Source organism: Staurois parvus, unplaced genomic scaffold (genome assembly GCF_062004578.1).
Source record: "Staurois parvus isolate SC_StPar_1 unplaced genomic scaffold, SC_StPar_1.0 ptg000287l, whole genome shotgun sequence".
NCBI lineage: Eukaryota > Metazoa > Chordata > Amphibia > Anura > Ranidae > Staurois > Staurois parvus.
In genome coordinates this window covers 10460470-10487106 of record NW_028318083.1, presented here as the reverse complement: position 1 = coordinate 10487106, position 26637 = coordinate 10460470, and the positions used below count along the sequence as shown (strand labels likewise).

The 26637-nt window shown below is 39.0% G+C and overlaps 1 protein-coding gene across 1 annotated transcript in view; it reads right to left on the bottom strand.

Moving 5' to 3' along the window:
* Window positions 1-26637, bottom strand: part of LOC149458374 (cytidine monophosphate-N-acetylneuraminic acid hydroxylase-like) — a 253892-nt gene that overhangs the window by 7124 nt on the left and 220131 nt on the right. Inside the window, exon 12 of the mRNA XM_089682231.1 lies at window positions 9603-9719. Within this exon, the coding sequence (XP_089538357.1) occupies window positions 9603-9719 (117 nt within the window). The remainder of the gene's footprint in view (window positions 1-9602; window positions 9720-26637) is intronic.

Here is a 26637-nt window from a genome sequence, read left to right as displayed (position 1 = left end):
AGAAGGTTCTACTGAGTTACCAGACTGGCAGCTGCTGAGAACACTGAACAGACCTAACTAGTCAATTGCAGCCACACTGATTACAGCAAGGCAAGCTAAATTTACCTGACAAAAATACACACAGCTCCATTGAACACAATGAGCCAGCATTAAATCTAACGAATTCTAGCACCTATGTAAGAGGGTGCTACATTATTTATGGTCTGGGCAAAAAAATATCATTAAAAAGGTTTCTTTTCCTGTTACATTTCTGTTTAAATTTGGTAAATAAAAATATTACATATGAATATTATAATTTCCACAGGCAGCTAACAAGCAGAGCTCCTTGTTGCCTTTCCCATATTTTTGTTTGGTCCTTACCACTTTTTAGAAAAAGCCTGTTGTATATAAAGCTCAATACCTCAAGCTGCAATTAGCACACCTAATTTATTGAGTTAGAGTAGTGGCTTGTTCCTTATTGCTAACCCATAATGCTCTGGAAATGCATGTCATGTATTATATGTGTATAGTATGCAGTTTTGAATATGTAATTATGAATATGTTAAAGATGTATGCTACCCATGTACTACTGTAAAATATGTAGCTTGTAAGCAACATTGTACCTTTTGCATCATGATGTACCGTGCATCCAGAAATTATTCACAGTGCTTAAATGTTGCCATATTTTGTTATGTTACAGCCTTATTCCAAAATGGATTGAATTCATTTTTTCCTCAACATTCTACAAACAATACCCCATAAAGACAACGTGAAAGAAGTTTGTTTTTAAATCTTAGCGATTTATTAAAAATAAAAAATGAATAAACCCACATGTACATAAATATTCACAGCCTTAGTTTGCTCAATACTTTGTTGAAGCACCTTTAGCACAAATTACAGCCTCGAATAGTTTTGAGTATGATGCTACAAGCTTGGCACACCTATTTTTGGGCAATTTCTTCTTTGCAGTACCTCTCAAGCTCCATCAGGTTGGATGGGGAGCATCGGTGCACATCCATTTTCAGATCTCTCCAGAGATGTTCACTCAGGTTCAAGTCTGGGCTCTGGCTGGGCCACTCCAGGACATTCACAGAGTTGGCCCGTAGCCAGTCCTTTGTTATGTGAGCTGTGTGCTTAGGAGCGTTGTCCTGTTGAAAGATGAACTGTTGCCCCAGTCTAAAGGTCCAGAGCGCTCTGGAACAGGGTTTCATCAAGGATGTCTCTGTACATTCATCTTACCTTCAATCCTGACTAGTCTCCCAGTTCCTGCTACTGAAAAACATCCCCACAGCATGATGCTGCAACCCCCATGCTTCACTGTAGGGATTGTATTGGCCAGGTGGTGAGCGGTGCCTGGTTTCCTCCAGACATGATGCTTGGCATTCAGGCCAAAGAGTTCAATGTTTGTTTCATCAGACCAGAGAGTTTTGTTTCTCATGGTCTGAGAGTCCATCAGGTGCCTTTTCGCAAACTCCAGACAGGCTGCCATTTGCCTTTTACTAAGGAGTGGCTTCTGTCTGGCCACTCTACCATACAGGCCTGATTGGTGGAGTACTGCAGAGATGGTTGTTCTTCTGGATGGTTCTTCTCTCTCTATAGAGAAACAATGGAACTCTTTCAGAGTGACCATCGGGTGCTTGGTTCCCTCTCTGTCTAAGGCCCTTCTCTTTTGATTGCTCATTTTGGCCAGGTGGCCCGCTCTAGGAAAATTCCTGGTGGTTCTGCCATTTATGGATGATGCCACTGTGCTCATTGGGACCTTCAATGCTGCAAAATTTTTTTTGTACCATTCCCAAGATCTGTGGCTTGATAGAATCCTGTCTACTGACAATTCCTTGGACTTCATGGCTTGGTTTGTGCTCTGACATGCACTGTTAACTGTGGACCTTATATAGAAAGGTTTATGCCTTTCTTAATCATGTCCAACTGAATTTCCCACAGGTGAACTCCAATCAAGTTGTGGAAACATCTCAAGGATGATCAGTGGGAACAGAATGCACCAGAGCTCAATGCTGAGTGTCATGGCAAAGGCTGTGAAAACTTATGTACATGTGTTTTTTTCATTTTTTATTTGTAATAAATTGCAAAGATTTCAAAACAAACTTCTTTCACGTTGTCATTATGGGGTACTGTTTGTAAAATGCTGAGGAAAAAAAATGAATTTAATCCATTTTGGAATAAGGTTGTAACATAGCAAAATGTTTCAAACATTAAGTGCTGTGAATACTTTCTAGATGCACTGTACAGCCTGATATACTACCTAATTGTTTCTTATCTCTAGTACGGCCAAGAAACAATAGTACTTTTTTTGTCCTACCTAAACACACTAATACTAACATTTGCACTGACACCACATACCGTATAAATGTTTTTTTTCTTCCTTATGACAGATTTACACACACTGTCACTAACTAACATTTACACTGCCACGAACTGACATTTATGCTGCTACTAACACTGACACCTGTACTCACGAAGCCAGGTAAAACATTGAACTAGTTAATCTTTATTTATTGTTTGTTGTTTTTCCTCTTCACAGAGGACAGATAACACATGGAAGGGCTACAGAGTGAGTCATAGCTGTAATAGCCAATCAGAGGCAATCACAGCAATCATGTGATCCAGATCCAGTTGCCCCAGAGTACTGATCACTAGTAGAGACCTGGCGTTGTCATCAACAATCCAGTCTCAGTGCTGAGAGGAAACAATTGTGCGTGCTTCCAGCACAAACACAAGAACACATACTGTATATGCAGTGCCTAGCATTAAAGCCCACTTCCTGGACGCCACTTATATGTGGTGCACAGTCATAAAGAGGTTAAAAAAATTCAGAAAGAGGCCCATTGTGCTTCATGCATTATGTTTTAAGTATGAGGTTGTTGGTGGAAAAATACAGAAAAGCTCCGAAATATAAAAGTCTGATGGTAAAAAAGCAGATTATGAAGTTTACTTTTTTAAACAAGTTTTTTTTTTTTACCAGTTCTGCCTGAGGACAAACCTATATTTATCCCTACCACGTTTAACCACTTCCTGATCACGGTATTGCCAAATGACGGCTACAGCACAGTCGTCCAGTTCTGGTTGCGGAGCTCTCTGTGATCGCTGTGTCATTTGGACACAGCTGATCACATGACATGGTAAAGGGCCAATCACATCAACCTTTTACCACATGATCAGCTGTATCTAATCACAGCTGATCACCTTGTAAATACTGTGACAGCATGAGGAAAGTACTGCCGATAACCGGCAAGTCTGAAAGGAGACATATACACAGACATTTCGTGCTGAGCAACTGCCCTGCTGCTTTCTGAACACATGAGGTTGGCAGCTTGGCACAGGAGTGCAAATCATTCTCTGATTGGATGATTTGGAGAGATGGGGCGATGACATCCCGCTGTCTACCTTGTCCAATCAGAGAATGCTTTGCATTTATTGAGAACATACAAAGTGTAGCACTACCCTCGAAGGGGTCACTGAATATTTGGGTCTCCCTATAGTCCTGCACAGTCAGACAACATGCATCTTCCATTCAGACTTGTACCAGGAGACAGACACCAGTCCTTGAGCTTTGTTTGAAGTTTTATTAGGGGTTAGAATTTTTGATAGGGTAAGGGGTATATGGGAATGGCAACTGAGGACAAAACTTCCTGAAACTAAAGTCCTATGAACAAAAATCATTTTCTGGAGAGCTAGCCAGCATCTCCCAATGTACATCTTCAACCCCGGATGCTCCTTAATCCAGCTGTGTAGAGGAATCTCTGGACTGGGGATCAAGTAGTTGCTACTAGAAGGGCAATAGTCCCAGCTGCAGAGTGAGTTAGGTTTCCACCTAAATGCTCTCTCCCCTATTCTGGCCCAGTACTCACTCTCTTGTGCTGCTGTTGGGTTGGTGGCTGCTACCAGGCCTTCAAGCTGGGCCGCTCCTTCCCTGCTGCCAGGTGGTCCTCTCAGGGGGCCAGTGAAGTTCACAGCTCCATTCCTGGAGGTGAGCCCCTTCCAGCCTAGGCTCCCTCCCAGGCTCCTGCACTTCAACCTCTCTTGTCCATTTCCTCCCTCCTTCTCCTGCCTCTGAGCAGGCTCTCCGACCCTTACGGGTTGTCCTGGTCCCTTTCCAAGCCTGCTGTTGGGGATTGGCCAGGGTCCCTCAATAGTACAAGCCAGCCACTCCTCCTTCCTCCAAAGCTCTCGAGCAGGAAGAAATTCCAGAGGGGCTGGCCTGCAAAGCCTCTCTGCACTGACCCAAATATAATCTCCTGAATATCCCACCCAGGCTGCTACTCAGCCCTCCTCTCTGACAATCAGATTCTAGCTCCCCCTAGCTAACTAGGTGGGTGCTACAAAAGCATTCTCTGAATGGTACCCATGCCAAGTGGCTGGCCTCCTGTGTTCAGAATGCAGCAGGGCAGCCACTCAGCACGGGAAACAGAAGCTATTGGAGATCACTTCAGTGATTTTCAGCTTCTAGAGGGATCCCACAGGTATGGTATATGCAGAGTTACATTGGTCACAGTGGAATTCTTCTTTAAAGTGTTACTAAATCCCAGGACCCTGCATTCATCATATCTGGTCACCTGCAGTACACAGAACATGGAAGTGCAATGATTTTAGTAAATATAAACTGCTAAGTACCTTTTCTCATCAACGGTTGGAACAGTCTTGTGACTTCTATCAGTGTCCAGCAGAGCACTGGTTAAAGCATGTAGGAGGAGTTTTCATTCTCCTCTAGGAGGATGCAGGACCCCTGACCTCTGTCTAGACAGTGCTGATTGGCCCTGTGCTGATCAAATGCACCCTCCCAAGAAAAAAAAAACCTCTCTAGCAATACACACCAAACTGAGCATGTGTAGAGTGACTCCAAAGCTCTGTTCTATCAGGAGATGTTTAGGGGGTACTGGAAGAAAGTGAGGAGCAGAGAAGACAGGATCAGACATTCTTTTTACACACTGCGAAAGATTAACCCTTTAGGTTCCACAGTGAGTATAACAAGCATGCTTTACTGCATATACAGACTGATTTTACTGTTGTTGGTTTAGTAACACTTTAAGCAAAACATTTCAGGAGTAGAGCTTTAGGTGGACTGTTTTTGTTGAGTATGGATTAAAAACTTTATAACAATAACTAATCTAGTGTGTGACATCTTTCTTTTTTTGTATGTTATGTGCAACTGAGATGAGTTGTGATACAGAACTTGGGACTGAATATCTGAAAGCATCTGGAACTAAACAACATAATTATATACAGTTGCAAGAAAAAGTATGTGAACCCCTTGGGATTACGTGGAGTTTTGCATGAATTGGGCATAAAATGTGCTCTGAACATCATCTAAGTCACAACAATAGAAGAACACAGTCTGCTGAACATAATACTACACAAACATTAGATGTTGCCATGGTTTAATTGCACATAACATGTAAACATTCACAGTGCAGGGAGGAAAAAGTATGTGAGGCCCTAGCTTAATGACGTCTCCCAGAGCTAATTGGAGCCAGGAGTGAGCCAACCTTGACTCCAATCAGTGTGATGATATTGGATGTGTTGCTGACAGCTGTCCTGCCCTTAAAAAACACACACCTGTTTTGGGTTTACTGGTTTCAAGAAGCACTGTCTGATGTGAACCATGCCTCGCAGAAAAGAGCTCTCAGAAGACCTACGATCAAGAATTGTTGACTTGCATGAAGCTGGAAAGGGTTACAAAAGTATCTCCAAAAGCCTTGATATTCATGTGTCCACGGTAAGACAGACTGTCTACAAATGGAGAAAGTTTAGCACTGTTGCTACTCTCCCTAGGCGTGGTTGTCCTGTAAAAATGACTGCAAGAGCACAGCGCAGAATGCTGCATGAGGTAAAGAAGAATCCCAGAGTGTCAGCTAAAGACCTACAGAAATCTCTGGCACATGCTAACATTTTTGTTGACACATCTACAATAAGGGAAACATTAAACAAGAATGGAGTACATGGGAGGACACCACGGAGGAAGCCATTGCTGTCCAAAAAGAATATTGCAGCACGTTTGAAGTTTGCAAAAGAGCACCTGGATGTTCCACAGCACTACTGGCAAAATATACTGTGGACAGATGAAACCAAGATTGAGTTGTTTGGGAAGAACACACAACACTATGTGTGGAGAAAAAAAGGCACAGCACACCAACATCAAAACCTCATCCCCACTGTGAAACATGGCGGAGGGAGCATCATGGTTTGGGGCTGCTTTGCTGCCTCAGGGTCTGGACGGATTGTTGTCATTGATGGGAAAATGAATTCCAGAGTTTTTCAAGACATTTTGCAGGAAAACGTACGACCATCTGTCCGCCAACTGAAGCTCCGCAGAGGATGGGTGATGCAACAGGACAATGACCCAAAGCATACAAGTAATTCAACAAAACAATGGCTGCAACAGCACAGAATACGCCTTCTGGAGTGGCCCAGTCAGAGTCCTGACCTCAACCCGATTGAAATGCTGTGGCATGACCTTAAGAGAGCGATTCACACCAGACATCCCAAGAATATTGCTACACTGAAACAGTTTTGTGAAGAGGAGTGGTCCAAAATGACTCCAGATCGTTGTGCAGGTCTGATCTGCAACTACAGGAAACGTTTGGTTGAGGTTATTGCTGCCAAAGGAGGGTCAACCAGTTATTAAATCCAAAGGTTCACATACTTTTTCCTCCCTGCACTGTGAATGTTTACATGTTATGTGCAATTAAACCATGGCAACATCTAATGTTTGTGTAGTATTATGTTCAGCAGACTGTGTTCTTCTATTGTTGTGACTTAGATGACGTTCAGAGCACATTTTATGCCCAATTCATGCAAAACTCCACGTAATCCCAAGGGGTTCACATACTTTTTCTTGCAACTGTAGCTCGACTCTTGTTAACAAGCTTAATCAATAAGACAATGCAGAGAGCAAAGCTGAAATGCAAAATGCATTTAAACTAAGCCAGATCAGATCTACAGTGTTCAGCATAAATGAGTACACCCCATCTTTACTTTCCTTTCAGAATCAACATTTTCTATGGGACACTATACTACAAAGTATTCCCACAAATGCAGGCCATTGATTTGCACACACAAAAAAGTATTTCCTAACAAATTAATTCAAGACCATGTTGCAAAAATGAATACACCTCAATGAAAGTCGTAGGCGTTACTTAGCAAAGAAAACCCCTTCCCATTGCATGCTGTCAGCAATGGCACCACATGGAAGAGAAATGTCACAAGGCCTGAGATATAGAAAATAATTTCATTACACAAGAAAGGTGTAGGCTACAAAAAGATCAGCAAAGCTTTACTTATCAGTCAGAATACTGTAGCAAAAGTGATACAAAAATGTAACAAAGATGGAACTGCAACCATCTCACATAGATGTTCCATGGATGTTAACACATTGACAGATGTGTCTTCTGATGAGAAGGGTTGAAGAAAATTGGCATGCAAATTCACTGCAGTTATCTAAAGAAGTAGAAAGCCAAACTGGGGTGATTGTTTCCCATGACACAATACGGCATACACTGCAGAGGAATGGCATGCATGGGTGTCATCCACGAAGGACGCCTCTCCTAAAGCCCATGCACAAAAAAGCCTGCCTAGAATTTGCCAGGGCTCATGCATAAAAAGAAAACTACTGGGACTCTGTACTCTGGAGTGATGAGACCAAGATAAATGTTTTTGGAACTGATGGCTCCAAAACTGTATGGCATCACAAAACGTAAGGAGAACAAAGAAAAATGCATGGTGCCTACAATGAAACATGATGGTGGAAGTGTCCTTCTGTGGGGCTGGATGAGTGCTGCTGATGTCGGGAAGCTGCATTTAATTGATGGTATCATGAATTCACGGATGTACTGCTCTATATTAAAACAGAAGATGCTACCATAACTCCGTGTCCTTGGTTGTTGTGCACTTTTCCAACATAACAATGATCTAAAACACACATCTAAGGCCACTGTTTTCTGAAGAACAGGGTGAAAGTGATTTAGTGGCCAAGTATGTCTCCTGATCTGAACCCAATTGACCACCTATGGGGAATTCTGAAGAGAAAAGTTTAGCATCACTCTCCATCCAGCATCCAGGCTCTAAAAGAGGTCTTTTATGTCATTCTTGAAGAATGGAAAAAGATTGATGTTGCAATATGTCGCCAACTTGTTCATTCCATGCCTAGAAGACTTGTTGCTGTCCTTAGAAAATCATGGAGGTCATACAAAACACTAGATGGAGTAGCTTTTGTTGTGGGGTGTATTCATTTTTACATCAACTAATTTGAGTGAAACTGAAGATTTTGTAATGTAAGTTATATTATTAACCTTACTTTCATGTAATGAGCTAAACACATGCTCTATAAATCTCAGTTGTGTCAAAATTTTAGAAATTGTTTGTGTTCATTGAGATTGAGTGATTAAAATCTTACTTTTCAAAAAGGGGTGTACTCATTTATGCTGAGCACTGTACATTTACTAAACTTAGTGACTGAGAATAGAATTCTAGCTAGCTGCTTAAAGATGAATTTGAAAATAAATAAATAAAGCCTAAGTCTTTAAAACTGGCACGCAAGCCATTTTGCAATTTAATGTTATTAAAAATTAGCTGCTGTAATTCACTGCAATATTCAATGCAATATGACAACCTGTAGGCATCCTATACACAGTTGATGTACAGAACATCCTTACAAATGTCATTTTTTTTTTGTATGAGCATTTTAGGTATCCTCTGCAATAGTAATTTAATTTTAGTAAGATGCTCTGTATGGGTAATTACTTCTAAAGAGATGCAAACACTGCAGATTTCCTTACTGGAACACTGAAAGTGCACCAGATGGTTATAATGAGTGCAGACCCTTCCATTCAGGAATCTTGCAGGGATATAGTGGAAGAGCTTTTTCTTCACAACAGAAAAAGGTAAGACTCTGCTGCAAAGTTTGGTAAAATCCTTGCATAGATCCTTATATAGATAACCACAGGGGATTGTTTTTTTTCAACAAAGGTGGAGCACTATACTTTAAAAACGGTAGTAAAGTCCGCTTTGTCATTTTTTAACTACAGGTAAGCTTATAATAAAGCTTACCTGTAGGTAATATTAATATCCCCTAAACGTGCACCGTTTATGGGAATATTTATTATTTTGGCAGCCAGCACATGCATTCTGAAGGAACGGCATACCTGTGCCATTCCTTCAGAGTACTGTGTCGTGGCAGGAGTGACGTTATCGCGGTTCGACCATCAAGCTGCCGCAGCTCTCAAACCCAGAACAAAGAACTGGGTAAAAATGGAAGCCCTGTCAGCAAAGATAAGAACACCACTGGAGGGCTTTGTTCTAAGGTAGAGGTGTCTAGTGTTTATGTCCGTTTACACATGTTTAGACGTGCTTTCACATTTTTTCTGCTCTTCAGCTCCTCTCATGAACATGCATTTGTTTTTTTTTCTGCTTGCAAACGCCTATGTGTGCATGGCCACGTGAGCTTACATAGAGGTGCTTTTACAGGCTGAAAAAAATGCTCAACACCTGCAAAAGCAGCATTTTTTAAGCTCTGTGTGAAAGAGCCCTAACTTAGGGGGCCTTGTATTTTTCTATACACACTATATAGGTTTATTTAGGATATCATGGAAGAGAGATAACTAAAAGCTTACTTCTTCATAAGGATGGTCACGGTTTGGTCTTTCAGTAGGAAAAGAAAGGTCTGAGAAATCTACCAAGTAGTTGTAGCCCCGAGGCAAGTCAACAAAGTCATCATCAGTTTCAATCACCTACAAAAAAAATAATATAATATTATGATACAACTTTTTTAGCACCACGACATATAGAGGTTTGTTTACTAAAACTGGAGCAAAATCAGGTGCAGCTGTGCACAGAGACTGATTATCTTCGTTTTCTTTGTCACAGCTTAGTTGAACAAGCTGAAGTTAGAAGCTGATTGCTTACCGTGCACAGCTGTACTGTACTCTCCAGTTTTACTGAATCAACCCCATTGGGTCAGAGATTGTTTCCTAACATGAATAAATTAATCATTTAGTACTATGCTAATGAGGAGAAAACCATCAATGAAAATGAACTAGTAAAATAAATACTTTGTAAATCCTTAGGAAAGTAAAGAAAGTTAAAGTTGAACTCCAGACAAACAGCTAAATACACAGTTGTAATACATACAATATATGGGAGTTGTTTTATCTGCCAAAGGATTTGCATTTCTGTCTTGAGATTTACACAACCCTAAAAGACAGTATAGCCAAGTTGGTGGCCTGACTTTTTTTAATCAACAGATTTTTATTGAGTATTTTTTTTAAACAAACAAAAAAGTAGCAACAAACATTCCAAAACAGTAAAACATTTTGTCATGTCAGTTTGAGTAGAAAAATAAAATAACCATAGTATAATGTGAATACCCGATACCCTGATTGGGCTCACACTGTAACAGGTGTATCCATCATTGCAAAAAACAATAGAAAAATAAAATAAATAACTTCACACTATTAATGAAGGTGTCCTAATTGGTAGAGGATTCATCCATCAAAGCTGAGCAAGAATGAAAACTCAAATATATCATATTTTGCAAAGCTCTTTAAGTTGTCTAGAAGCTTTCGGATGAGAAGTCCATATTTACCATAATAGTTTACTTTTGTGATGTTTGTACTTTTAATATGCAAGCGTGAATTCAAAACTACTCTTGGTTTTAAGTCTATTTATAACTTTGTATAGATTGGGTGTAATATTGGACTTCCATAGACTCGAAATTGTTAGTCTAGCAGCAATGAGTATTTGTATTACAATAGTTCTAAATTGTGTTGGGTATGTCTCTATATTTAAACTTAAAAGTGCTATTGCTGGTGTGAGCAGGGTAAGGGATGCTAGAAAGTTGAAACAGATTTCCAGAAACTCGGAATATTTCTACAACTCCAAAATATATGAAATAGGGTACCTATTTGACATTCGCGTCTCTAACAAGTAGAGTTACAAGAAGGGAATATCTTAGACGATCTATAGGGGTTAGATACCATCTGTTTAAATTTTTTTAGCATTTTCCTAATGTCCAGTACATGCAGATGGTTTATTGTTATAATGTATAGCCTGTTGCCATTGTTTCTAAGAGAAGCAATTGCCAGGTTCTGCATGCCATTTCACCACTGAAGAGCTTTTTCATTAATAATAACATCCGTTAACCATGCATAAAAAAAAGAAATTCCCTTTTCTTTGAATCTAATAAAGGTTGCAAAAAATTCCTAAACTTTTGGGGGGATTCTAAATCTGTTAATATGTGATTTGTTAAATTTAGTTATCTGGGGTATTATGCATTTATCCACAATAGAAATAGGGGGTGGGATATGTGAAAGAAAATGATAACCTTGTTGTATCCAATTATCAACTGATATTTTAGGGATGCCATGTGCATACACTTGCAGAGGAATATCCACAGTTTTAAATATTCAATAGCTTTTGTTTTGATTAGTGAATATCTCTGTGCCAGGAGTTAGCTGGTGATAGAATACAATGGAGAGGTAATTATCCTTGGCTAAAGAAAATATGCTATTATCAATGCAAAGAGATCATGTCCATTTGTAACCTCATTTTATATAGCAATCCATAATTTTTCTTCTGATAAGAACCAATATTTCATGCCTTATTTAGATCTTGGTGTAATGAGTATATCTACATATAACTATTGTACATATTTTATCTATTTATGAATTTTCCGCATTTGTACTAGTAATGAGTTGTGCATGGTGATTGGTAGCTGATTATGCTGCATTGCTAATTTCATGTACATATACTGTTTTATTTGTTTTTAATTGAGTTGAGCAATGCAGGGTATCCTATATATAATGAGCAGATGGGCTACAACAAAATGAAGCTCTTGGGGTTGTATGGGGTTAATATGATGTATTGTACCCAATGAACTTCCTGTTTGTCTCCCAGCTCTATACTAGTGAATGGAGCTGTGTTAGTTCTCTTTATATACACAGCGGTTGACGTTCCCGCGCATGCGCATTAGGTGCCGTCGTGGTCGGCGGGTGACGTCATCGGCGCATGCACGCTGGCTCGTAGTGGCGTGCGGTGCTGAATGCGCATGCGCGATCACGTTTATTTTAGCAGGCGTCCCGGGTTATGAGTCACCCCTTTGATAACGAGCGTGTTCAGCTCGAAACATGTTAGGGGACTCGCCCAGCTGACGCCATTACACACCAGGGAGCCCTAGATCACCAGGGAGGTTGACACCTGACCTGGCTATTTGCTCATGTGAGTTATATACCTTCTTTTTTGGAAATTTCTAATAAAGACATACTTCACCATCATATCGTTTTTGCTTTATGACTCATTCATTTGTGAGTCATGAAAGGTGGACCACCATAGGAGAAGTATATACTGGGAGGCTGGACGCCGTTGGACCTATCTAATGAGCTGGATGGGATCCCAGAGTGTGTGCTGATATCTCCTCCTAGTGACCGGATGCTGTCTGCAATGTGAACCAGGCTCTTCTGCCCACTGACGATACACCAGCGTATATGCATACAACGCCTTGTTTGTATGCCCTTGTGGTAAGCGCATTATTTTGTTGGTTTCTTCAGGATTGCATATTGATGCCTTGCTGTTATGAACATTTTTTTACTCTAACTGGTTTGGTTCTACTATCACATTTGGAATCTGAACTGGCTACCAGCATCATAACTTCATTTATACGGAACTACTGGGAACTTAGTTCTCTACATTCAATTTTTGTTTAGCGCTGCATACCCTGTCTGCATGTGATTTTGAGTTTTAAGGTGTTGAGATTTATCTTGTATGCCAGCTGCTGCATTGTGCCTTTTTCATTACTTTCTGCGCTCACTTACCCCACTGTTATTTGTACGTTTTACCATCTCTTTTTTGAGTTGAGCAGCAATTTATTTGTCATGGATATTTTTGAGCTAAGAGCTTTAAGAACAGCTATCACTGATGACGTTTTTATTCAGGATACACCTGAGGATGACCTTCATGGGATCTTCCTCCATTTAACTAATCATGTAACTTCAGAAATTAGAACCATTTGGGATATCAGTTTCCTTGAAAAATATATCAAGGAAAATATGGTACCCAGGTCTTTAAGGTGGGATATTCCTCCAGAAAATGGAGATATCAACTGCGAAGTAGAATGGTTTACCTTTTTTAATAATATGGGCCTAGATTTATTAAAATTTTTAGTGATACGGAAAAAGAAAAAGTTGGCATATCTTGATAATGAGATTAGCAAAACACGGGAGAAATTGGTACCTTATATGCAATGTGAGGGATATACACTTGAATCTAATAGGTTAAAAAACCTTCTGGAGAAAACTGAAAAAGAACAAAGGAGTAAGAAAAAGAAGAAATACAATAGAGATTTGGCCGACTATAAAGACAATATTGTTTTTAGGTGGCAGAAATCTGATAACGAGGGAACTGAGAATCCAACTAGCCATAGTTTGGCAAACAATATGAACACTGGTTTTAAGCATACACCTGCCCATAATATGAATCCTAAGGTTTTCAGACCTCTAGCCCCATCTGTAAAACCGAATAAACGAGAGCAGTCAAGGGTAGAATATAATGTCCCTATACATAATAGATTTGATAATCTTTATGAATATGAAAATGAAGACATGTTCAATAGGGATATCAGATCACACCCTTTGGATTACCACTCTAACTATAGACCTCAATATCATCCTGTCTCTAATAATAGTCAACGGAGAGTATCTTGGAGGGACCCACAGGATAAGTACCAGCATGATCAGAATTATAGTATTAGAAATTCCTATTATTCACGTGGTAAATCACCTAAACGTGGTGATTACAATGTACCCTACAATCGTAATGTTCCTCCAAATAATAAGGGGTGGATTAATAATGGTAATCATAATGCTTACAATCCATCACACAACTTGCCTCCCAATTTTAATACTCGGCCAAATATGGCATCAACTCCTCGTAATCCTCAGTCTAACCATTTTTTAGAGGATGGCCGAAATCGCAAAAGAAGTATACGTGCAGAGGAAGGAGAGGAGGAAAGAGAGTTAACAGACCACAAAAAAAGAAAGATGTAACAGCTAAGGGTATATTTAATTTAAGTAAAGCAGTGCTGACCGATAATGAACTTAACTTATTGAACAAGGGACTGAAGTTTGCCCCTAAGAGGAAGCTGGATAAATTTAACACGTATGTGGATATAAACAAATTTGTGCGTAGATTATCTCTTAAGAGATATTTCCTGAATTTGCCCCCTACTAGGGACATTCAGGTCCATACAAATAGTGATTTTAAATCTTCTAAATTAAAAAACGCATCCCTTTTTAACCCCTTGGCACATTCCCATATTAATGCTTTTAAGAATTTAACATTAAAGGATTTGGACAAAATGGAAGTTAAGAAATTACGTAATCAACGCTCAATAAATGACGGGATTAAATCCCTGCTAGCAAATAAAGATCTTGTCATTAGGCCAGCTGACAAGGGAGGAGGGGTTGTTATTATGGATAAGGGGGACTATATGAACCAGGCCTTCCTTCTATTAAATGATAGGGAGACATATCATCTTCTCCCTAATAACCCACTAATTCCCTATAAAAGGGAATTAAAGAACATTATAACTAAGGGTTTTGAATCAGGCATTATTAATAAAAAAGAAAAATCATATTTATGTCCAGCAGCCCCGCGTCTTCCAGTGTTTTATTGCCTCCCAAAAATTCATAAAAATCCCCAGTGTCCTCCAGGTCGGCCAATAATAAGTGGCATCGGATCACTGAATTCCCGTATAGGCGAGTATTTTGACTTCTTTTTACAGCCTTTAGCTATATCGACGCCAGCTTATTTGCGGGATACCAAACAGGTGTTAATGGATCTGGCAGAATTTAAGGTGAATAAGGAAACCTATCTAGTGACAGCAGATGTTTCATCTCTGTATAGTAGTATTAAACATAGGGATGGAATGGAGGCAGCACGGTTTTATTTAAATACAGCATCTGATGTTCCTAGTTTACAACAGGAATTCATTCTTCATCTGCTGGATTTTGCCATGCGTAGAAACTATTTTTGGTTCAGCAATGCATATTATCTGCAGGTCACTGGTGTTGCTATGGGGGCAAAATTTGCCCCCAGCCTGGCCAATTTGTTTATGGCCAGGTGGGAGGAGGATGTAATTTATTCCCGTGAGTGGCCCTCCCTCTTGTTTTATCGGAGATATATAGATGACGTGTTTCTCCTATGGCAGGGTGATGAGTTTTCTCTTAAAAAATTTTTTATTACCCTCAATAATAATGACCTTAATATTTTATTATCTTTTAATTATGATTTTAAAGAGATTAATTTTTTAGATTTGGTCCTGGTAAATAATGGAGAAAACATTGTAACAAAAACACACTTTAAAAGTACAGACAGGAATGGGTACATTCCTATAGATAGTTGCCATCATCCCACTTGGTTGAATAATATTCCAAGGGGCCAGTTTCTGAGACTTAGAAGGAACTGCACTAATATATCGGATTATCACGATCAGGTGGGAGTGCTTAGAACCAGATTCATTGAAAAAGGTTATGAATCGAAAAATCTGGATCGGATTATTCAGGAAGTGGGGCTTCTTGACAGGACAGGGCTGCTCACTATGGAAAAAACGGTGAGACCTGAGAAATTTTGCCCGTTTATCACAAACTTTTCGATTCAGTACAAGGAGGTTTCTAAGATTATTAGAAAAAATTGGCCTATCTTGAAAGGTGACCCAGTGTTGGGGGAAGCTCTTCCTGAGCAGCCTGAAATTACGTTTAGAAAAGCACCCCCACTAAGACTCTCTATAGCCCCTAACGTTGTGGACCCACCTACAAGCATGTCCTCAGCATTTGGGCTGAAGGGTTTCTATCCTTGTAATAGGTGTGTGGCTTGTAGGTTCAATGGTATACACAAAACTAGAGTGAAAGATATTGAATCTAGTGTCACTGGAAAGAAATATACAATTAACCCAATGATTACATGTAATACAACACATACTGTGTATCTCCTACAATGCTCTTGCAATTACCAATATGTAGGTAGAACAACGAGGCGTTTGAGGGATCGTCTTAGAGAACATTATAACAATATCAAGAAAGGATTCAAAGACCATTCATTGTCTAGGCATTTCAGAGATCATCACGCTATGGATCCCTCAACTTTGAGATTCACTGCAATCGATAGGATTGCGCAACGTTGGAGGGGTGGGCATAAGCGGAGAGCGGTGTCTCAACTTGAGACTAAATGGATAGTGGAACTCAGATCTTTGCAACCCCAGGGCCTCAATGTGGAACTAGACATTAATTGTTTCATTGACAATAGTTAACTGTACTATGTATATACTCTTTTTTGATTATCCATTATATTTTTAAAAAAATATTGGGGTTTTATTATTTTTATCAAATATAGAGTCCCGTCTTTTAGTGTGTTATATATAATTTTAAATATATTTTTGATATATTGACATACTAATATTTATCTATTCCTATGTGCCATATTTTTGATTTTGAATAAGATGGGGTTGGTTTATATTTAGTTTTTAAATAATTTTAAATTTTTATTATCTCAACAGATTTAGGTCCTTTTAGATTTTTTGCAATATTTTATGTGATCTTAAGGAACATGTGAATCTACATATAACTATTGTACATATTTTATCTATTTATGAATTTTCCGCATTTGTACTAGTAATGAGTTGTGCATGGTGATTGGTAGCTGATTATGCTGCATTGCTAATTTCATGTACATATACTGTTTTATTTGTTTTTAATTGAGTTGAGCAATGCAGGGTATCCTATATATAATGAGCAGATGGGCTACAACAAAATGAAGCTCTTGGGGTTGTATGGGGTTAATATGATGTATTGTACCCAATGAACTTCCTGTTTGTCTCCCAGCTCTATACTAGTGAATGGAGCTGTGTTAGTTCTCTTTATATACACAGCGGTTGACGTTCCCGCGCATGCGCATTAGGTGCCGTCGTGGTCGGCGGGTGACGTCATCAGCGCATGCGCGCTGGCTCGTAGTGGCGTGCGGTGCTGAATGCGCATGCGCGATCACGTTTATTTTAGCAGGCGTCCCGGGTTATGAGTCACCCCTTTGATAACGAGCGTGTTCAGCTCGAAACATGTTAGGGGACTCGCCCAGCTGACGCCATTACACACCAGGGAGCCCTAGATCACCAGGGAGGTTGACACCTGACCTGGCTATTTGCTCATGTGAGTTATATACCTTCTTTTTTGGAAATTTCTAATAAAGACATACTTCACCATCATATCGTTTTTGCTTTATGACTCATTCATTTGTGAGTCATGAAAGGTGGACCACCATAGGAGAAGTATATACTGGGAGGCTGGACGCCGTTGGACCTATCTAATGAGCTGGATGGGATCCCAGAGTGTGTGCTGATATCTCCTCCTAGTGACCGGATGCTGTCTGCAATGTGAACCAGGCTCTTCTGCCCACTGACGATACACCAGAGTATATGCATACAACGCCTTGTTTGTATGCCCTTGTGGTAAGCGCATTATTTTGTTGGTTTCTTCAGGATTGCATATTGATGCCTTGCTGTTATGAACATTTTTTTACTCTAACTGGTTTGGTTCTACTATCACATTTGGAATCTGAACTGGCTACCAGCATCATAAATTCATTTATACGGAACTACTGGGAACTTAGTTCTCTACATTCAATTTTTGTTTAGCGCTGCATACCCTGTCTGCATGTGATTTTGAGTTTTAAGGTGTTGAGATTTACCTTGTATGCCAGCTGCTTCATTGTGCCTTTTTCATTACTTTCTGCGCTCACTTACCCCACTGTTATTTGTACATATTTACCATAATAGTTTACTTTTGTGATGTTTGTACTTTTAATATGCAAGCGTGAATTCAAAACTACTCTTGGTTTTAAGTCTATTTATAACTTTGTATAGATTGGGTGTAATATTGGACTTCCATAGACTCGAAATTGTTAGTCTAGCAGCAATGAGTATTTGTATTACAATAGTTCTAAATTGTGTTGGGTATGTCTCTATATTTAAACTTAAAAGTGCTATTGCTGGTGTGAGCAGGGTAAGGGATGCTAGAAAGTTGAAACAGATTTCCAGAAACTCGGAATATTTCTACAACTCCAAAATATATGAAATAGGGTACCTATTTGACATTCGCGTCTCTAACAAGTAGAGTTACAAGAAGGGAATATCTTAGACGATCTATAGGGGTTAGATACCATCTGTTTAAATTTTTTTAGCATTTTCCTAATGTCCAGTACATGCAGATGGTTTATTGTTATAATGTATAGCCTGTTGCCATTGTTTCTAAGAGAAGCAATTGCCAGGTTCTGCATGCCATTTCACCACTGAAGAGCTTTTTCATTAATAATAACATCCGTTAACCATGCATAAAAAAAAGAAATTCCCTTTTCTTTGAATCTAATAAAGGTTGCAAAAAATTCCTAAACTTTTGGGGGGATTCTAAATCTGTTAATATGTGATTTGTTAAATTTAGTTATCTGGGGTATTATGCATTTATCCACAATAGAAATAGGGGGTGGGATATGTGAAAGAAAATGATAACCTTGTTGTATCCAATTATCAACTGATATTTTAGGGATGCCATGTGCATACACTTGCAGAGGAATATCCACAGTTTTAAATATTCAATAGCTTTTGTTTTGATTAGTGAATATCTCTGTGCCAGGAGTTAGCTGGTGATAGAATACAATGGAGAGGTAATTATCCTTGGCTAAAGAAAATATGCTATTATCAATGCAAAGAGATCATGTCCATTTGTAACCTCATTTTATATAGCAATCCATAATTTTTCTTCTGATAAGAACCAATATTTCATGCCTTATTTAGATCTTGGTGTAATGAGTAAAGTGAAGGCAATTCTGTTTTTTTTTCCTTGCCAAAAAAATGTTTTATTTTTGAATTGATTTGTAAAAAGAATTTTGATGGAATTGGAAAAGGCAGGGATCTAGATTGATAAAGGAGTTTTGGTAAAATTTCCATTTTAAAAGCTGCAATCCTTTGAATCAATGAAGGCTGTATTTTACTAATATATTGCATATTTTGAACTATTTGATTCATTGTATTGATGAAATTGACTTTATATAATGTGTTAGCTGAATAGGTAAGGCGTATCCCTAAGTAGGAGTTATAAGGATCATCCCAGATGTACTGTAGGGTTTTGGGTTTTTTTTGTAAGATCTTAGAGAGGAGGCATGGATCCCCATGGGTAAAACTTAACATTTGTTTTGGTTGATTTTGTAATAAGATACTCTACCAAATCGCTGAAGATTTGAGAGGGAGGGAAACCACTGGGTCTGATCGTGACATGATGTTATCTGTGAACAAATACATTTTATGTTCTTTTTTTCCTATTTTTATACCTTTTATCATAGGATCAGATCTTATTAATTCTGCAAAGGGTTCAATAACTAGTGAAAATATCATTGGAGATAATGGATGAGTCCCATTGGTCAGATTGACGCTTTTGGATAACATCCCTAATATAAATATTTTTGCTGAAGGTTATGTGTACAGTGACATTGTTGCTGAGTGTATTAAGCCCGTCAGACCAAAATGGCACAGGGTATGGGAAATATATTCCCAATGTACTTGATCAAATGCCTTCCCTGCATCCAGGGCAAGGAGAAGAGAAGGCATTTTGTAGATCGCCACATACTGAATCAAATTAAGCATTCTTTTAGTATTAAATATATATATAAAGGAATGCGCTAAAATACAATATCACCATAAAATAAAGTGTCCATAATAAATCTGTGAAAGTCCAAACACCATAAATAACTCAAATTTTCATCTGTGAAACTCATAACACCGTGATTGATCCACCACCAAATCAATTGGATAAACTCACCAGAGCTAAATGCTGATCAGATTATAGACCAGCACTAGCGTTTTTGCTCTGGGAGCGATGAGTAAACAATATCCACACCGTAGCTATATCTTTTGCAGTAATATTCACATATCCAGGCAATTAGAAAAAATCTTCCACAGTGATGGACAATATCTCAATACAAGGAGCAATACTCTGCAGCCAAAATTCTCAGGATGAGCCTTTCCATATACCACCATCTCTCCATAAATGTAGCCACACTCAGAGACAAAGGAAGACGTTATGGTGACGAAATGCGTTGGGCGTGGCCTACTGGATGTTGACGTCAGGACATTGTTTTCCCCTGTGTTTGTCGGCGGTGATCCGCGGTGAGCGGTGATCATCTATGAGTGGTGATCATTTAAATACTCCTCCAGCCTTCCCATAAATCTCTCCCCTATCACAGCAGACCCCCTTCCATTTAGGTGCAGACCACTTCTAGCATATAGGTTGCACCCCAATGAAAAGTCAGCCCAGTGCTCTAGAAATCCAAATCCTTCCCTCTTACACCAGATCTTCAGCCATGCATTGAGTTCTCTAATCTCCCCCTGTCTTTCCTGAGTTGCGCATGGCACAGGTAATATTTCAGAGAATATCACCTTGGAGGTCCTTCCCTTCAACTTGCAGCCTAGTTCTTTAAATTGATTCTTAAGGAGCCTCCACCTTCCATGTATTCTGTCATTGGTTCCAACATGAACCAAGACATCTGGGTCATTCCCAGCCTCTCCCAGTAATTTATCAACCCGGTCCACCACATGCCGAACCCTGGCACCAAGGAGACAAAAACCATTCGGTTGAGGCGATCCTGGCGACAAATTATTCTATTAGTGCTTCTGATTATAGAATCCCCTATTACCACCAGCTGTCTAGGCCTTCCTGCACTACCCTCACCACCCCTCTCAGATGGCCTGCCCTCCTGGCTGTTAGGGATAGCAGTGATATCCAGGGCTGCCACCCCTGAGCTTGCCACCCCCACATCTTCACCCAACTTGGCAAATCTGTTTGAGTGCTCAACCCCAGGGCCAGCCTTCCTTTTCTGTGAGCCCCTACCACTCCCTCTCATTACAGTAACTCATCTTCCTACCTGATAATCCTGATTAGCCCCTCCACCCTCCACATCAATCCCATTAGCTACCTGCTCAGAGAGCAGAAGACCCCTTTCAAGGTTGTCCGTTCTGCCCAGTGTTGCAACTTGCTCCTCCAGATCTCTAATGCGAGAATCCAGAATGGCAACCCACTCACATCTGTTGCAGCTGTATCTATCCTGGAGCTGTTGCTCCATTGCTGCATACATGCGGCAGACTGCACAAATCCTTTAACCCTGCTAGCACTCATATCCCAGTTACAATATTAACAGGAATATCAGTTGACACTTACAGGTTAGTAGACTCCTGTTATAATCTCCTGTTTTCCACTCCGGTTTTTTAACTCCACTAATCAAATGTCCACTTGGTCAAAGGTCCGGCAAGCAAAATACAGGCAAGCTCAGAGTGAGCTCTACAGCAAGTTATATAGGACCTGTATCACCTGTGACCAATTAACCCCTCCCCTTAATTAGCAGAGTGAAGGAAGACAAGGAAAGGAAGAAAAAAAATGCTATTTAAAAAGTGATAGAAAAAGGGATTTAAAAAAGTAAAAGCTTTTAGCAAGACCCAAAGGAGAAAATAAAACAACTACAAGCACCAGCAATCACCAGAAGTCAAAAGTAAAGCTTTTTCAAATTTCCCACTCTTTTTAGCTATCAGCCAGCAAAAAATGCCAGCATACATCACAACCATCTTCTGAATCATCAGCATTCAATGAAAAATATTCACTTTTTTTTAATTTCTACCCTATGTGTGTCATGAAAAAGGATAAATGTGTTATTACAGGTAGGTACATGTCCCTACACGTTTAATATCTAAGGTGATATGGGCATGGTTGGACCATGTAATGTTATGTATACTGGTATCTGTAACCTTTTGTAGTAAAAATTTGTCCATTCAGAAATAGTTACTTTAAGTATGTTTTATGTAAGTAGGAGAAGAAAAAAGAATAGTCTCTCTCCGTAGTATGGATGCATCTCCATGAGTCAAAGAGTTCATCCTGAAGGAGTATTGTGTTGGTTCCTGGTCTTCCAGTCTGTGATGTTCTTAAAGTGTCTGTACAAGGGTCAGTAGGAGCATTAAAGTCCCCACAAACAAGCATGACCTTTTTGTACCTTCCTGGCCTTTCTTAAAATATTTTTAAGAAATCTCAATGGATGTTTGTTAGGGGCATATATATATATATATATATATATATATATATATATATACTAGTGTATAAGAAATTTTGTTGATATAAAATTACTACTATAACATATCTGGCAAAAATGGTCCTCATGAGATTCTAATAATTGAAAGTTAACAGAATATTTGATTGCTGTCATAACTCCTTTTTTCTTCTTTTTGATCCTTGATAGAAAAATATGAGAACATTTGGGTGTGGACTCCTTAGAGTTTTATCCAATGAAAAATAGGTTTCTTGCACACACAATATCACTTCCAGATTTAATGGCCTCATTCCAAAAGAGCTTTTCTTTTTCAAGGACTATTTAGCCCTTTAGCGTTCAGAGAAAATATTTTAATTGACATAGTGTAGTATAAGTAAAACTTGCTAAGGGTTTCAGTGCAATGTATTGCATATACATTATACCAATAGGATTTAGAATACCAGTGTGACAAACTAATTTCTGCTTGGAAAACAGACCACTATAGCTCATATGTAGTAGACATGAAAAAAATTAAACAAGAACAATTAAACAAAAAAAAAAAAAAAAAGAGTCTTGAATTAACTCAAGTGTACAGAACATTCTGTACTAAATATCTAGGGGTAGGACAAAGGAACAAGGAAAACAGGATATTCCTGAGTGCCTAAAGGAAATCCTGAGTTTGAGATCTACAATTATTAATAGCTTTTTCATTAATAATAACATCCGTTAACCATGCATAAAAAAAGGAAATTCCCTTTTCTTTGAATCTATTAAAGGTTGCAAAAAATTCCTAAACTTTTGGGGGGATTCTAAATCTGTTAATATGTGATTTGTTAAATTTAGTTATCTGGGGTATTATGCATTTATCCACAATAGAAATAGGGGGTGGGATATGTGAAAGAAAATGATAACCTTGTTGTATCCAATTATCAACTGATATTTTAGGGATGCCATGTGCATACACTTGCAGAGGAATATCCACAGTTTTAAATATTCAATAGCTTTTGTTTTGATTAGTGAATATCTCGGTGCCAGGAGTTAGCTGGTGACAGAATACAATGGAGAGGTAATTATCCTTGGCTAAAGAAAATATGCTATTATTAATGCAAAGAGATCATGTCCATTTGTAACCTCATTTTATATAGCAATCCATCATTTTTCTTCTGATAAGAACCAATATTTCATGCCTTATTTAGATCTTGGTGTAATGAGTAAAGTGAAGGCAATTCTGTTTTTTTTTCCTTGCCAAAAAAATGTTTTATTTTTGAATTGAGTTGTAAAAAGAATTTTGATGGAATTGGAAAAGGCAGGGATCTAGATTGATAAAGGAGTTTTGGTAAAATTTCCATTTTAAAAGCTGCAATCCTTTGAATCAATGAAGGCTGTATTTTACTAATATATTGCATATTTTGAACTATTTGATTCATTGTATTGATGAAATTGACTTCATATAATTTGTTAGCTGAATAGGTAAGGCGTATCCCTAAGTAGGAGTTATAAGGATCATCCCAGATGTACTGTAGGGTTTTGGGTTTTTTTTGTAAGATCTTAGAGAGGAGGCATGGATCCCCATGGGTAAAACTTAACATTTGTTTTGGTTGATTTTGTAATAAGATACTCTACCAAATCGCTGAAGATTTGAGAGGGAGGGAAACCACTGGGTCTGATCGTGACATGATGTTATCTGTGAACAAACCAATTTTATGTTCTTTTTTTCCTATTTTTATACCTTTTATCATAGGATCAGATCTTATTAATTCTGCAAAGGGTTCAATAACTAGTGAAAATATCATTGGAGATAATGGATGAGTCCCATTGGTCAGATTGATGCTTTTGGATAACATCCCTAATATAAATATTTTTGCTGAAGGTTATATGTACAGTGACATTGTTGCTGAGTGTATTAAGCCCGTCAGACCAAAATGGCACAGGGTATGGGAAATATATTCCCAATGTACTTGATCAAATGCCTTCCCTGCATCCAGGGCAAGGAGAAGAGAAGGCATTTTGTAGATCGCCACATACTGAATCAAATTAAGCATTCTTTTAGTATTAAATATATATATAAAGGAATGCGCTAAAATACAATATCACCATAAAATAAAGTGTCCATAATAAATCTGTGAAAGTCCAAACACCATAAATAACTCAAATTTTCATCTGTGAAACTCATAACACCGTGATTGATCCACCACCAAATAAATTGGATAAACTCACCAGAGCTAAATGCTGATCAGATTATAGACCAGCACTAGCGTTTTTGCTCTGGGAGCGATGAGTAAACAATATCCACACCGTAGCTATATCTTTTGCAGTAATATTCACATATCCAGGCAATTAGAAAAAATCTTCCACAGTGATGGACAATATCTCAATACAAGGAGCAATACTCTGCAGCCAAAATTCTCAGGATGAGCCTTTCCATATACCACCATCTCTCCATAAATGTAGCCACACTCAGAGACAAAGGAAGACGTTATGGTGACGAAATGCGTTGGGCATGGCCTACTGGATTTTGACGTCAGGACATTGTTTTCCCCTGTGTTTGTCGGCGGTGATCCGCGGTGAGAGGTAATCATCTATGAGTGGTGATCATTTAAATACTCCTCCAGCCTTCCCATAAATCTCTCCCCTAGCACAGCAGACCCCCGTCCATTTAGGTGCAGACCACTTCTAGCATATAGGTTGCACCCCAATGAAAAGTCAGCCCAGTGCTCTAGAAATCCAAATCCTTCCCTCTTACACCAGATCTTCAGCCATGCATTGAGTTCTCTAATCTCCCCCTGTCTTTCCTGAGTTGCGCATGGCACAGGTAATATTTCAGAGAATATCACCTTGGAGGTCCTTCCCTTCAACTTGCAGCCTAGTTCTTTAAATTGATTCTTAAGGAGCCTCCACCTTCCATGTATTCTGTCATTGGTTCCAACATGAACCAAGACAGCTGGGTCATTCCCAGCCTCTCCCAGTAATTTATCAACCCGGTCCACCACATGCCGAACCCTGGCACCAAGGAGACAAAAACCATTCGGTTGAGGCGATCCTGGCGACAAATTATTCTATTAGTGCTTCTGATTATAGAATCCCCTATTACCACCAGCTGTCTAGGCCTTCCTGCACTACCCTCACCACCCCTCCCAGATGGCCTGCCCTCCTGGCTGTTAGGGATAGCAGTGATATCCAGGGCTGCCACCCCTGAGCTTGCCACCCCCACATCTTCACCCAACTTGGCAAATCTGTTTGAGTGCTCAACCCCAGGGCCAGCCTTCCTTTTCTGTGAGCCCCTACCACTCCCTCTCATTACAGTAACTCATCTTCCTACCTGATAATCCTGATTAGCCCCTCCACCCTCCACATCAATCCCATTAGCTACCTGCTCAGAGAGCAGAAGACCCCTTTCAAGGTTGTCCGTTCTGCCCAGTGTTGCAACTTGCTCCTCCAGATCTCTAATGCGAGAATCCAGAATGGCAACCCACTCACATCTGTTGCAGCTGTATCCATCCTGGAGCTGTTGCTCCATTGCTGCATACATGCGGCAGACTGCACAAAACAGACCACTATAGCTCATATGTAGTAGACATGAAAAAAATTAAACAACAAGAACAATTAAAAAAAAAAAAAAAAAAAGAGTCTTGAATTAACTCAAGTGTACAGAACATTCTGTACTAAATATCTAGGGGTAGGACAAAGGAACAAGGAAAATAGGATATTCCTGAGTGCCTAAAGGAAATCCTGAGTTTGAGATCTACAATTAAACCATCTTCCTGTTATTAAATAGTGAAGCGCTTAAACTATAAAAACTATTTTCAAAATGTGCTACATATACTGATATTAAAAATATATAGAAAACAATCAATGAATAATTAACATATAATATTCAGTGACACCCACTGTGATAATCCTATAAAGTGCATATTAATTCCTTTAAGGACCTAAAGTACATAAGTGTCGAAGTAATAAATAAATAAACTACAAATAAGTGTACATCACATTTAACAAAATATTACTCTATTGAGTAATAAATGGACAACATAAATCACACACTGTGATAATTCTATAAAGTGCATAAATTCCTATACGGACCTAAAGTGCATAAATATCAGAGTGATAAATAAATATACTAAAAATAAGTGAACACCACACTTAACACGATAATTGATCTGCTTGATAATCGACAGACAACACAAATCATAAGTGCAAAAACAGTCCATGCACCACACTGGATGAGATGATTACTCTGTCTGGTAATGAACCGGACAGCAAATAAGTCATAGGTGCAAAAAACAATCTGTGCATGTGCAGCTGTGTATTCAACTCAAACGTGTTCCACTTCTTATGTGAGTTAGATCCTCCAAATGGCAGCAATGCCTGCTCACCTCCCCTAGACCCACACAGGGCCAAACAGCAGTTTCCACCTCAGTGGTATCTCCTCTCTTGGCAATCTCCTCCTTACCGAGTATCTTCTCTTGTGTCACCACTCACAGGTATATAAGTGAATACAAAAACTTGCCATAGTGTAGTATTTTATTAATAAACGACAAAATGAAC